General features: G+C 37.3%; 1 protein-coding gene across 3 annotated transcripts in view; it reads right to left on the bottom strand.

The window, feature by feature from the left end:
* Window positions 1-907: 907 nt before the first annotated feature.
* LOC129360354 (rho guanine nucleotide exchange factor 6-like) overlaps window positions 908-13,627 on the bottom strand; it is a 34,082-nt gene continuing 21,362 nt past the window's right edge. For 2 of the 3 annotated variants that reach the window (XM_055030525.1, XM_055030527.1), the window contains exons 12-22: window positions 13,106-13,252; window positions 11,206-11,292; window positions 10,591-10,672; window positions 9,968-10,083; window positions 9,615-9,794; window positions 6,410-6,430; window positions 4,114-4,210; window positions 3,294-3,380; window positions 3,094-3,193; window positions 2,824-2,878; window positions 908-1,032 (exon numbers count right to left, since the gene is read on the bottom strand). In XM_055030525.1, the coding sequence (XP_054886500.1) occupies window positions 910-1,032; window positions 2,824-2,878; window positions 3,094-3,193; window positions 3,294-3,380; window positions 4,114-4,210; window positions 6,410-6,430; window positions 9,615-9,794; window positions 9,968-10,083; window positions 10,591-10,672; window positions 11,206-11,292; window positions 13,106-13,252 (1,095 nt within the window). In that variant the 3' untranslated portion in view covers window positions 908-909. The remainder of the gene's footprint in view (window positions 1,033-2,823; window positions 2,879-3,093; window positions 3,194-3,293; window positions 3,381-4,113; window positions 4,211-6,409; window positions 6,431-9,614; window positions 9,795-9,967; window positions 10,084-10,590; window positions 10,673-11,205; window positions 11,293-13,105; window positions 13,253-13,627) is intronic. The other variant, XM_055030526.1, reaches the window with a different exon arrangement.

The following is a 13,627-nucleotide window of genomic DNA, read 5'->3' on the forward strand; positions in this document are numbered from 1 at the left end:
GACTATCCTTATAAACTCAAAAGAAATAAAGGTTATCTACTCAACATGTTAAAATGATTCCCATATATATTTGAGTAAGGGTTACTTCTTTGTCTACTTTTATAAGAGCAAATAGTACAGAGTTAAGTCTTTCCTATTTCATTATGCAGATGCATTGCTTTGGAGTATATATGTCTGGATATATATTGATTATCGCATTTCTGATGCAGAATTTATAATGTAGAAACACTGTACATCCATGCAGTTTTTAAATACAGTATACAGCTGCATTTGGAGATTGAGCTTGTTATAGTCACCTGTGTGACTTGTTAAAATGCCTATAAAATCCCCTGAACATAAATTAGACGAATCTTTGTCATGTTGAAAAATGCTGTGTATCATGAAAGCACAACAGGAAGATTTATCTTTTCCAACAAGGAGCCGTATAGTTATAAAATAGAACAGTGACAAAGTCATGATTGGAAGAGATCATTGTCAGTCCGGTTTTAAAAGTTCAGACAAGAGAAGCAGAAGACTCAATGGCTTTTTGCTTCTTTTCTATTCCAACAACAGCAGGAGAAGCTACGGAGAGTTTGTTTCTTTCCAAAATTCTTCCATTAGCAAGGCGGATCTGACAGTCCAAATGGGGGAGATTGCTTGAAACACAGAGGATTAGCCGAGCTGTTCGGCAGTAAGCATGCTCGTCTGGATCTTCCGATGAGACGGATCCGATTCCGTCGAGCTGTCAAATCAAGCTCCAGGTTCGGAGGCGACGAAGCTCCACGTTTATGTGCGACTGAAATGTGAAGACGGAAGACACGCATAGAAAAATAAACGCATAAACACACAGAAACCTGCCCCAGTGCGAATCCGCGCCTGTAAACGGGAGCTGACAGGCTGAAGAGGTGTGCTGTGAGGATGGTCACTGTCCTAATGGCTGCTGTCCTCCCAGCCGCAGTCGTTCTTTTGCTTGCTCAGCTTTCTCACCAATCTTTCCAGCTCTTTGCGAGACTTCTGCTCCTCCTCCAGAAACTGCTTCATCCACTTATTCTCCTGTGAAACACAGGGGGGAATAATAACAGAGTGAAGGCTCAGATGGTAATGTTTGTCAGTAACTGGTTTGTCTCAGATTTCCATAATTTCTAATGCTCTGGCAAAGGCATTCACAGCCCTTTACAGGTGCATTTTACAGACACAAATGTCATTTTACAGCACAATCAAGTAACTGTTACCTTCAACTATTCTAAAAATCATATATATATATGCAATATGACTTAAAAGAAACTGAATTTGTGATTTAACGCCTTAAAGCTCAGCCTTTGTGTCATTACAACATGGCTCCTTATTTCTGTGTTGGAAAAGAGTTGCACCCAGAAGTTGCAGGAAAGCTTTTCTCGATGCCAGGTTGTACTGAAAGCTGCATTAAAAGGGTCACTCTTATGCACATTCCTGGACATAAAATGTTACCAAAAAACAGAAAATGCACTTTAAAAGTTGGATCTCTTGAAATGATTTGACTAACAAAATGAGAACAAATGAGAACATAATTATTGGATTCACAAATTTTACTTATTGGTTGTGGAGATCTGAATTCCCTACTGCTGCCGTGTTGCATTGTGGGAAGCCAGGCTTCCCTAAATCAGATCGCAGTGCCTGAGAGGTCCGATTTACATTTAAATCTCTGAAGCGTTTTCTAGACAGGGAAGACCAAACCCATGTGAGATCGACCAGCATCCTGTTGTCTTCACACAGGGGGGTTTCCACAAAAGTGGGTTCATTGCTGGTTTGGAGTCAGAACTCATTTTACCACCAGCTGTTTCGACTGCCAACATGTTGGTTACAGTACCGAGAAGCTGGTGGTAGAAACTTGTATAAAGTCAAAACAGTGAGAGATTAGTTCACTGTCTGTCTCCTTCCTTCTGGTTAAGCATCAACAAATAGAAATGAGGGGAGATTCAATTTCGTAGTAACAGTGGAGGCATTTATATTGATGAAATAGTTCAGCTCAAGCGAATTATTGTGTGTTTGAAAAAAGAAAAATAACAATGTGACGGATTAAAACCAAGAGGCCTCGTTTTCATTTACTCTTCAGTTTTTATTGAGCTCCACAGTTCAGATGTTTTCATTTGAGTTCTGGTGAGAATCTACGAATCTTACCTGAACCAAATAATTGTCTTTAGTGAATGCAACACAAAAGGACATTTCATAGTCAAACTCGGCATGGATTGGGATGAGATTCCAAAAATGATTATCATAAGTAAAGAAAAAAAAACTAATAAATAAACAAAACACACACACAATTTGATAACATAATATTCTTTATGTGACAGATTTAAAATAACTTTATGACACAATGTAGTAAAATAGATGATGAGAGGAAACCAATGTACTGTCCTCCAATACATTTCTATTTATGTATTGCAGAAATAGCAAGGCTATTTTTGTATTTCTGCATTATGTAGAAAGTTTGCATAAATGTTTTTCTAATCTGGTAATAAGTTACTTGTTCTGAAAATTCAAAAACGTTCTATAATTGACAGGTGTTTGCATTAAACCCCCTCCCACCAAGCAGAGGGATCAAAACTAACCGTTCTACTTTCTTGGCTAACATTTTCCAACTTTCATTAACTCAATTTTTGATAATCTGGTTAATGTACAGATCTAAAAACACACAAAAAACCAAACAAAACATCAATTAAATCAAACCGAGGAAGTGCTTAAAATGATAATTTCTATTAGCAGTTTGTACATTTAGTCGTATTAACTAACTTTCAGGTAGTTAATACGACTCAGCATGTTCCTGTAATAAATAATTTAGCATTTATTACAAGTGTTCCAACTTACCTTTTTTAACTCATGAACCTCGTCCTTTAAAGCATAAACTGCGTCAACCAGGCTCCTACAAGTTAAAATATAAAAGCATTTATTTCATGCCAGAAGAAGTAAAATGTTGAGCTTGTTTTAGCCAGCTAAACATTTCATTCTATTTATTTTATACATGAAGCTGATTTTGTCTTTAATGGATACATATTTGATTGGTGAATCCAACTGCAAGTAAATATTTATGCCGAAATATTCTCAAAGCTTATTCTTCAGATGCAACAACAAGCTTACTTTTCCTCAGTAACTGTCTGTCCGTTGCTCTTAATTTCCTCCACGATTATTTTCTCTTCTTCAGGCAGGAGAACCTGAGGGACACACTCTTTCCGTACCGCTGTGCATGCACACACAAATGAACACATGAGCTACGTTGATGCCTTTAAGACCCCCAAAATCATTTTTGATGTATCAGTGTGTGAACCGGCAACACACACCTGTGGTGGTTTGGTGCAGGCTGGCTCCTGTGCAATAAGCCTCAATCACCCGAAGTATCTGAGCGTCTTCCTCCAGAGCAGCTGTGCCTGTTGAGATATGACCGTTATTTAGCAATCGGAGAAACACTTCATACCTTTTAGAAAATGCAAAACAAGAGAGAGAATGCTGCTCAGCAGGGTGCATGACATGAGTTTACTGTGTCAGGAAAGGTTTCACTGTATTATTAATCAAAAATATTGTGAATCCAGCAGGTGGGGCAGGGCTGGATGATATGGCTGAAAAACGATATCAGCTTTTTATGAGTCCATATCAATAATTATTGATCCGTCTTTTTTTTTTAATGGTTTTAAATATCTGAAATTCTGTCAAACTGGTGGTGTGACCTTTTTCTGCTTTCTACACCGTTTTCCTGACGTTTTTTATTTTTAAGCAGTTATCGCGGGAGTTACTCAACTGGGTGTTGCCAGGTCACTAAAAAGTGAGTAAGTTAGTTGGTACATCACATATGGATGTCTAATGTCACATGCTGGGGAGGTCTATGGTTTGAAATGCATGCAATTATTTTGCAAGGAAAATTTTGGAATTAAACGGGAGTGAAAATTTTATAAAATAAAAAGACAAATTTTACTTTTTCTACAATTAAAACAAGAAAATCTGAGCAAAGTCAAGATTGAAAATGCATTATGATTTTTAAGATTGTTTTTTTTTTAAATAACTTGTTCATGATAAATTCAGTGCAAGCAAGAAAGTTTAGGCAGTGAAATATAAACATGAATTATTTGAAATTTAGAAGCAGTTCTTGTTCAGGGTGAAACTTACTTTTTCTTATCTGAAACTCGTCATCAGAGGGCTTGCGGTCTTTCTTCCTGTTGCCTGGCAGGAACTTTTTTATCGGCCTTGGGCTCTTACTGGAGTCCTGCAGGAGCACAAAAAACAAACTCAATGAATCTTTGTGAACACAAACGTCTCAGCTCTACACACGGCTGAAACATGAGGCGTCAGTTCAAAACGCAATGCAAGCTTTTTGGGGATTTGCATCCCGAATGTACACACAGTGAAGAAACAAGAGAACCATCAACAAACAAGGCAGCAAGCATGAGTTAACCGAGACCAAACTGGCAGGAAAACGTCTCTGAGGTAAAATGCAACCTGCTTGGAAGGGTTTCAAATAAGATCTAATAATTTCTATAGGTTATATCATGTGCGTTCAAAAATATAAGTGCAGGAAAATAAAAGTAACTGAACTACCAAAGCTGTATCTCTACAGTCTCAGCCAAGCATTTGAAGTAAAAACTTAAGATTCAGTGTTATTTTTTTAAAAATCTAACTAGTTTCATGAATGAGGGTTTTGCTTTACTACTTAGTTTTCATTTAATTTGAAATCATTCATAAAAATAGTTTCTCTGCGAAACATATAAAAACCAGAGGTGTGACGTAATTAACCAAAAAACCTGTTTAGTCATTGTGTGACGTGTTATTCCTGTCCTGAGTAGAGCAGACCTTGAACTCATGGAGATCCTTCTGTCTTAGTTCTTTACATTTAGCAATTTGCTCCATGCCCCATTATTTAGAAACACTTCAAACTGGACAGCAATTTTCAGAATGTGATTTCAGTAATTCAATTCAAATCATGAAACTCTTTTGCATTCATTGAGCGAAGATTGATCTGCAACAAGCTTTTATTTTCACTGAATGGCTTTTGGCTTACGGCTTTGTCAATGTCAAATTTATTTATAAAGCACTTTTAAAAACAGTGGGGTTGTTTAAAACCAAAGTGCTGAAAAAAACAATAACTCAATAGAGTAAGGTGATGAAAAGAGCTTTAACCAATAAAAGAAAGGATTTTAATCGTGTGGATTTTACTTCTGATGTTTTTTCGAGTTCAGGAGCTTCTTAAGCTCCAACAATCCAATCCAACAAGTAAAACTTCCTGAGTACATCAGTGAGGAATATCTCTTTAATAACTCACCTCAATGACCCTCAGACTTTCAAATGAGCTTGATTCATACCGACTAAAAGCTGCATTGATCTCCAATTCTTCTGCATTTTTTCCTTACACTTAACAATGTTTGAGTGCAGCACTTATGTTTTGGGTTATCTTCTGTGTGAAGAATGTCATTCATTTAAATTGTAGGATGACTTTTCCTGAAAAATACTTTTGTTTTGTAGGTTTTCTGTAATATTAAAATTTTCTAAGATACTGAATCTTGGGTTTCGATTTGCTGAGAGGAATAATCATCAAAATAAACAGAAAATAACTGGAACATATCACTTGCTTCTACTGAATCTATATTATGTGAATTTTGAATCAAATTACTGAAAAAGTTAACATATTTAAGGGCATTTAATATATTGAGATGCATAGAGATTTCAGTCTTGCCATGAAGGCTCATTGTTTTTAAAGTTAGAGGGTCAAAACTATTTAAGATGAATAATGTGGTTTAGCTACCTATAGTTAAAACTGCAGTATTCTTGTGCTTTCCCAACTCCTGTTCTTGTAAAAAGCAGCTTAAAGATGCCAAAATGGGCAAAAATGACTATGTGTCACCTTTAAGCAGAAGATATGACTAATATGTTTGACAAATTATGCCTTAGGCTGCTTGGTAAATGATTTGAAAGATTATGGCGTATAGACGACACACGGAAAACTCAGCTCCCGCTTTTTCTTTCCTTTCTTTCAAAAGCCACCTAAAAACTCATCCTTTATTCTATGATGTCAAAATAGGTATTGCACTTATTTGCCTGTGTCAAAAAAAATTCATTGCTGAGGGACAGACCCGACTGAGCTTTCCAGAAAAGAAGCTTCTCAGGTGGAACTTTATTGCTCCGGTGCGTCAGAAATTGATTTCAAAAGATGAAGGGCAAAAAAAAAAAAAAAGTATCTTAGTGTTTGGCTGACTTCTTGCAGGGAATGGAGGGAAGAGAAAACTCGCAGGGGCCACAGAAAACAGGAAACCAACATGATGAGACAATAAAAGAGAAGAAGTGAAGCAAAACAGAGCAATGGCATGTCAGCTCAACACACTCGCATACAGGCAACTCCCATCCCACCTCCCCCTGCCCACATTTTTACCCACAAGCACACACACAGAAACAGAGACACGTCTAACCTTACCTTCATGATATAAGACATCCTCTAAAGAAGGCAGAGCGGAAAAAAGAGAAAAAAGGGGAAAAAATGTGCATGAAACATTACAATGAGTGAAGGGTGCGATGAGAGAGAACATTTCAAAACACCCTTAATGGATCAAACCTACTGTTTTTGCAGAACAGGGTGAAAAACTTAACATTTGAGTAAAGAAAAAATGCAATTTTCATCTATTTTTACCTGAATATTACTAAAAAAAACAAGGTATTTTGAAGTTGTTTTGAATTTGACGACTGATTTTAAACGTTGAGACGTTTTCATGTTTACCTGCGTCGAGTTGACTGTCAAATTAGTCAATTTTTATTTATGAAGCATACACAACAAGGGAAACAATTCAAATATATGGGATAAAAACAGAAGAGGCTGAAAAAAGCAACATAAGTTAACAGTAATACTGAGGCCAAACACAGCAACATAATCTCACCATAAACAAATCTGACATATCTAACCTTTAATCACATTCATTCAGTGAATTAATGTACTCAAATGTAAAATGTGCTTTAATCCTGAAAAAAGAACATTAGGAAAATTTTATGTAAAAAATGTACTGAGGTCACAGATAGGTCACACTCCCGAACAGTTCCTGTAAAATAAAATATTCACATTTTTTTTATTGTTAGTAGTTAATATGATGTGATTAACTTTATCGATGACTTTCAGTTTTTCTGTGTCTGATTCACAACTAATCAAAATGAGTAAAAGTAAAGCAGACATGGGTGGATCTTTATTTATAAAGTTATAAGTTATTTATAAAACCAGTCGTAGCTGCAACAAAAGTAATAACCAACTAAAATGATGAAAAAGCATTTCTTTTTAAGAGTTCTCATTTCTTCAGGAACTATTGATGACAGATCAATACTTTCATGTTGAAATGACATGAGGTCATTTTCCATTATAATGAATATGACAATCAAGGCATATTTTCCAGTAGATAAATAAACAGCGACAGGAAATGTTACTCTTTACCCAAACTCAGACTCATCTACAGTCACAGTTGAGTGACTGTAGATGATATTTAAAACGTTTAAAATAACTGAAACTGTGATAAAAGACGTTGAACGGGAACCCAAGTTTATCTTGCCACCATCCATAGAAAAAAAAAAGTTTAATGCCACTTTAGCACCATACAGGGTGGCATGTTAGGGTCACTAACAATCCAGAGCAACCATTTATTTAAAGGTTTTCGCACTCATCCTCAGTAAAAGTGCCAATACTTGTCAAGAGCATAAGTAGGTTTACACGATTTGATTTGTTAGCGAGTGAAAAGGAATAAAAATGTTGTTTAAAGTCACAGTATGTAACTTTTATAAAGAGTATGTTCTTTAAATATTTGCTAAAACTGTGAGCATGTCATGACAGTTTGTCATGTGCAAAGATCGATCTCCTCCATCTCCTTCCTGAGCTGAGGAAATGCACCGCTCCTGGCCAAAAACAACCAATTACAGCCAGGACGAGAATCTTCGATGAGCAAAGCTAAGATTAAGCTTTTGTTTTTTGATCAGTACACTTGCAACCCCCCTCTTATGCTTCATAATTGGTGCAAGCACATCTGTGAGTCCCACGCTTCCTACACTCGATGTGTTTGCTGTCAGATGAGCGTTTGCTGTCCAAATTGCTGCGGCTTCTTGGTTTAAAAGAGCTACGACTGCACAGACAAGACCTCCACAGTCGATGGTTGTGTCAAAAAACACCACCAGCAACAAAGTGACGACTGTGCAGAAACAATCCTCTTAAAGTCTTCTGTGCATTTGCTATTTAGCTCTAGGTGAGCTCAAACGATGGCTGAACCACAAAGTGCCCTAGAAATTATTGTGCTGTTATTCATCTGGACACACAAAAGACACAGTACCCTAGTTTCACAAAAATAAGAGTAATACATTTATACCTGAAGCCAGCTATTTGGCATATTTTCCACGTATTTCAGTAAGTCAGGAGTTCATACAAAACTTAAGTCACATAGAATCAATATGCATGGAGTGATATATATCAGCTGTTTATGTCTGCTGATTTTGATGATTGCTGCTTACAGCTAAGACAACCCAAAATTCTGATTCTTAGAAAATTTAAAAACCAGAAAAAGAAAAAAAAAAAAACTTACATTGCAGAAATGTTGCCGTATATTTACATGGGTAAGTAAGAAATTAAAACAAACCAAACTTCTCTTATTTTCCCCATTTTCTTTCTATCAGTATAATTAAAAGGTCAGTGTTCCAGGTCATTAGTTGCTCTTATCCAGATGTTTCAATTAGAACATCAGGAGTAAATTTGACTAATTAACAGGCATTAGTTTATAAACACGCCAGTTTGGACAATTTGCAAATGCTTGCCTTTTTCTTTTAGATATGCTATGCAACGTGCCAACTTGTTGTGGTGATGCATTCAGAGAATATAAATGGTAAGGAAAAAGTCATATGAATTCAGAAGACGACAGATACAATCTTTGTGGGAGAGGAAAAAAAAAACACTGAGGCTTCTGCTTGCTTTGACTCCAAAATAAAAAAAAAGTTGAGGAGGTGCAGAAGTATAAATGATTTGCATTTTAAAAGTTGGGGAGACTCTTGGGAAAAAAGACACATAAGGGAACAGAAGGTTTTCTGCTCAGTGTCAGATTCTGTGGTAGGAATGTGCAACAACTGAAAGTTTTAGCAGAAAGTGCTGACTTATGAAAGCTTCCACCGCCCACGTGGACCACAAATCAAGCATCATCTCACATCAAAAACCAAGTAATTCATAACTACCAGTGAACTCAATGCTCTCGAATGCCAGTCACACTTTTGATGACCAGGCAGACGTTACTGGAATAAACATCACCTTCTACCACATTTCGGTGACACCTATGTTTGCTTCGAAGCTTTTCCATTTACGCAATGACAAACAGATTGAAACATAGGTTTGGATAACGGACTATCTCAAAAGTTCAACCCTTTTCTTGACTGAAATCATCTGGATACCAGTCACTGAAGGTGGGGAATAATTGTGCATTTGCTGGAAATGTAAGCATGAAAAAAGCCCAGGACCCCCACAGTATGAATTAATCTGAGACAATTTAAGAGCTGGAAAGGTGGACGTGTAGAGGAGGGGGACTTCTTGCAGGTTCTGACTACCACAGTATTGCATGACTGATTATGAGAAACTGGTGTGGGTTTGTTTGTGCAGTTCTGCAGGTTCCTACCTCTTTGTAGCCCAGCGCAGCAGAGGGCTTAAGAGGCGGAGCGGGACGCAGGCAGCTGAGGGTCCACGGCTTGCTGGTTTTTGGCGGCTCCAGGGGACCCCGGCTGACGGCGCTCGGGCCACTCAGGTGGGGAAGATGTGTGGGAGTGCCGACTGTGCTCAGCGGCTTCCCATCTACAGTCTGCAGACGAATGTCAAAGCAGACGTATGAGATTTATCAAAGTGGTTTGGTGCTCGTCATCTTTGGACTAACGCAGGGTGTTTCACACTTTAAATAAGGTGTGAGGTTCACTCTGAGTGTTGTTTTGACTTAATATAGTGAATGTGTCTGCCGGTGTGAGTGGGAGTCCTGACCTTTGAAATGGTGCTTGGAGGACTTCCTGATTTGGTGTAAGGCTGCAGGTGCTCCAGCCACTCTTGCAAGTCTTGAGCGCTGCTGCAGTACACTGAAAAGCAATCGATCATGCCTCCTACAAAAAAAAAAAAAAGAACAAAAGAAACTAGGAAAACAGAGTTCCTTCAGAGAAAGTGTGACGTGACATAAACAACTAATTAGACCGACAGATAAAATCAACCACAATCGAAAAAAGAAATAGAGGATTTAGGAAGTGTAGGAGTGAATCAACAATGTAGATTGCTTTCGCTTGGATTTTCTCCTCCTCACTAATTAAACTATCAGTGTTTCAGGAAAGAAGTTGTAGAAAACTAAATCAAAATTACATTAAAGTCAAATCTTGCAAAAAAGTGCTGCAAACTGTTGACGAGTCCATTATCGCTGCAAGGTTACAGATAAAATAAGCAAATTTAAGATGAGTTGCAGGCTTTGTTTTGTGCTCCTGCTATAGCACAGACACCATTTAGCTTAGAGTTAGAGTAGGACTTAAATCTGGTCATAAGAACAACTCCATATTTATCCAAATAGTTGCTGGAAGCCCAAAGTCAGGAAGACATTTTTCCCCAGTATGTCAGATGCAAACCTGTGATGTCAAATGCATGAGGAGAACTTTCTCCATCTTCTACTTGTCTTGTTACTGTGGTGCCTGTCAGCGAGAGCTTTCCCTGAATTGGACAAAAGCCACAGAGAAAAAGGAAACAAATATGAACGTTGCATCAAAAGTGAGAAAAATTGTGATCGGTACAATGTTTTTTGTCAGTGGGGAAGACGTGCCCCCACACCATCACACTGCCTCCAATGAAAGCCTCTAGGCATTTGCAGACAAGGTCAAACTTGTAACACATGCACATACATACACTTACTTAACTCTGCTGTTCAGCCTGCAAGTGCATTTTCATACAAATATGGCATCATTTAACGGGAGATTAGCAGGTTTTCGAGCTCAGAGAAAAAAATACATGTACACTTTGAATAAATTTCCCATCAAACCTCATATTATTTTAACATATGGCATTAAAATGCACCTACATGCATAAATATGTTTGCCTAAAGAGATCCCTTTTGAGAGCAATGGGCGGTGTAACTAAATCCAGATTTAGTTACACGTAAAAAATGCTTTCTGATTTCCATTAAAAATAATATAGAATTTTCTCAGTATACTCTTATAAAAGTACATACAAAGTACATTGTGTCTCACCTGATAAATAAAGCCACTCATCCGGGGACTAGCAGACAGCATAACTAGGACATTTGGGAAAAGCATAAGATAGCGCTCCTCTTTTTCCTGAAAGGAAGACAAATAAGACATCATGCTGGACGTATTGACATCACGTAGGACAAAAAACTTTTTTTCTTCTTCTTGTTGCTCAGACAAGAGTGTCTGAAAGGTAAGTAAAGGATTTCTACATGTCTTTTTTTAACTCGAAGCTTCTGTATTACTCCAATTCTAGGATTTTGGACATTAAAATATAGGAAAATCTAATTTTATTTAACTGCTTTATGAGTAGTTTTATTTGTATGTTCCAGAAAACACCAGACAACACAGTAAGAAACTGGCTTCGAATTTTCAGAAGGTGATTGACATCATTTTGCAGATGTTTTTGCATGTGCTTTATTGTATGTTTATTTAATCTGTAAACATTTCTAAAAGAAGACAATACTTTAAAAGTGTTTTTTTTATTTATTTTTTTTATTGAACCTTTATCTGCATTGTTCAGTATTATAACCAGACCCAGTATATTGGCCACAGAGCCAATGCAATCTGAATTTGAAGTTGTCCAAAGTCCAAAAAGCAGCAAAATAATTTTTTTTAAATCTTGGATGAGTCTGATGCATTCAACCAGCAAGTCAAAAACCAAAATGTCAGAATCAAGGTTAAATCCAAGAATAAGAATGTAATTTCATTATAAACAAAGACAAGAAACAATTCAATAAAATTTTTGTTTATTCATAATTTGGCCAGGAAATTGGTCAAATACAATTCCAGACTTTCCCAGAACTATGAAGGAAACGTCTGACTAGCTTAGTGTGGTGCTTGGCAGAACTGTGCACATGAGGGCTTCACCTGCCAAAGCAAAACCACAACTTCTGCTCAAATTAGCAAACCTTATTCTCTGTTAGCTTGTACACGATTGGCAGAATGGTTAAGTGTTGCACGTTTGGGAAATCAACCATGTTGAGAAAACCACAAAAAAACAAAACAATTAATTCCAGCAAATGTGGTTGGAAAGTGGTTGGGCATGACTAAAAGAGACTGAAACTAAATATCTGCATTGGGCTGTCTTCCAACCACGGCCTGGCTGTCGACCCCCTACACAGAAACCCCACAAGAAAGCAGCGCTTGCCTTACCCTCTGCGTGTGGCCTGTTTAGGTTTCTATGCGATACTTGTGGGATAAATTACTGTTGCAGCAAAGTGGGACAGAATTTTGTGCATTGCATCCACAGACACTGGAAAAACCTACTGAGCAATATTCACTTTGGTCAATATCTCCTGGATCTGAATAGGGATATAATATAAAGTGGACCTAAACAAAACAATGCCACCTAAACATTGTTCTTATCCCTAACAGACCATATACTATCTGCTGCACACAAGATCTGGTGACCACAATTTCCGGTGTGGGCATAATTTTTTTTTTTTTTTTTTTTTACTAAAGTCAATAAAAATTGACTTAATGAGAGGAAAATATACATTTTTAAGTGGTTTAAAAATGCTTGTCCTCACACTCTAATACCTCTTGAGACTTAACTTTAGGGTACACAAATGTTAGGTGACAGATAGCTGATAGAGTACTACCAAAGAAAGGAACATAGAATAGGATTTTACGGTTTGCTAACGAAGAGTTGGTGTGTACACTTCAGCAGCAAGGAACCGTTTTAATTTTTATAAAAAAATTTTAACTGAACAGATCTGCTTAGTCTGTTTTTCCAGGTTCCTTTTACAGGATGCATGTTATACATTTTTGAAGTTTCATCTTTTAATATAGAACAGAAATTTTATATGAACAGTCGAACAGCATGAAAGAAATTACAAAGTTCTTGCAAAAATATCAAAGTAACCATTCCGTACTGCACCAGTCCAAACTCTGCTCTTACCTCACTGACCCCATTTCTCACATGGACCTGAGACGTATAGGCCACTTGTCCCAGGCTCTTCATGCTGTCTCCCTCCCAGCCCCGCACTGGTTCTGACAGGATCTGCAGCTCCAGGTTCTTGCGCTTCCTCAGGTCTTGACACTGGGACTAAACACACAAACAACTGCATTAAAAAAGTGATGGTATTCTTAAAAGGATACGTATTTTCTAAGAATTTTCTATTGAGTCACTAAAGGTTTCTTGAGAAATTAGCAGCAATGATTTGACCTTGAATTTTACTTCGAACAATAAAACTGGGATGTTTTTTTTCTTTTTATTAATTTGCTAAAATGTGTACGCTGTATGAAGAAGCTCACTTTTTCAGGTACTACACAGGGACTCTCCCTCATCAGACAGAAAAAATGACAATGCAACATCTTTGACTTTCCATCAATTCTGTGAACGCTGCTCTACATAGATCTTCTTGAGCGCCTGCCCACCCAACCGCACATTCAAGACACAAAAGAAAAATCTAACTTGCAA

The sequence above is a fragment of the Poeciliopsis prolifica genome, unplaced genomic scaffold (assembly GCF_027474105.1).
Source record: "Poeciliopsis prolifica strain line A6 unplaced genomic scaffold, Auburn_PproV2 SCAFFOLD006, whole genome shotgun sequence".
Classification (NCBI taxonomy): domain Eukaryota; kingdom Metazoa; phylum Chordata; class Actinopteri; order Cyprinodontiformes; family Poeciliidae; genus Poeciliopsis; species Poeciliopsis prolifica.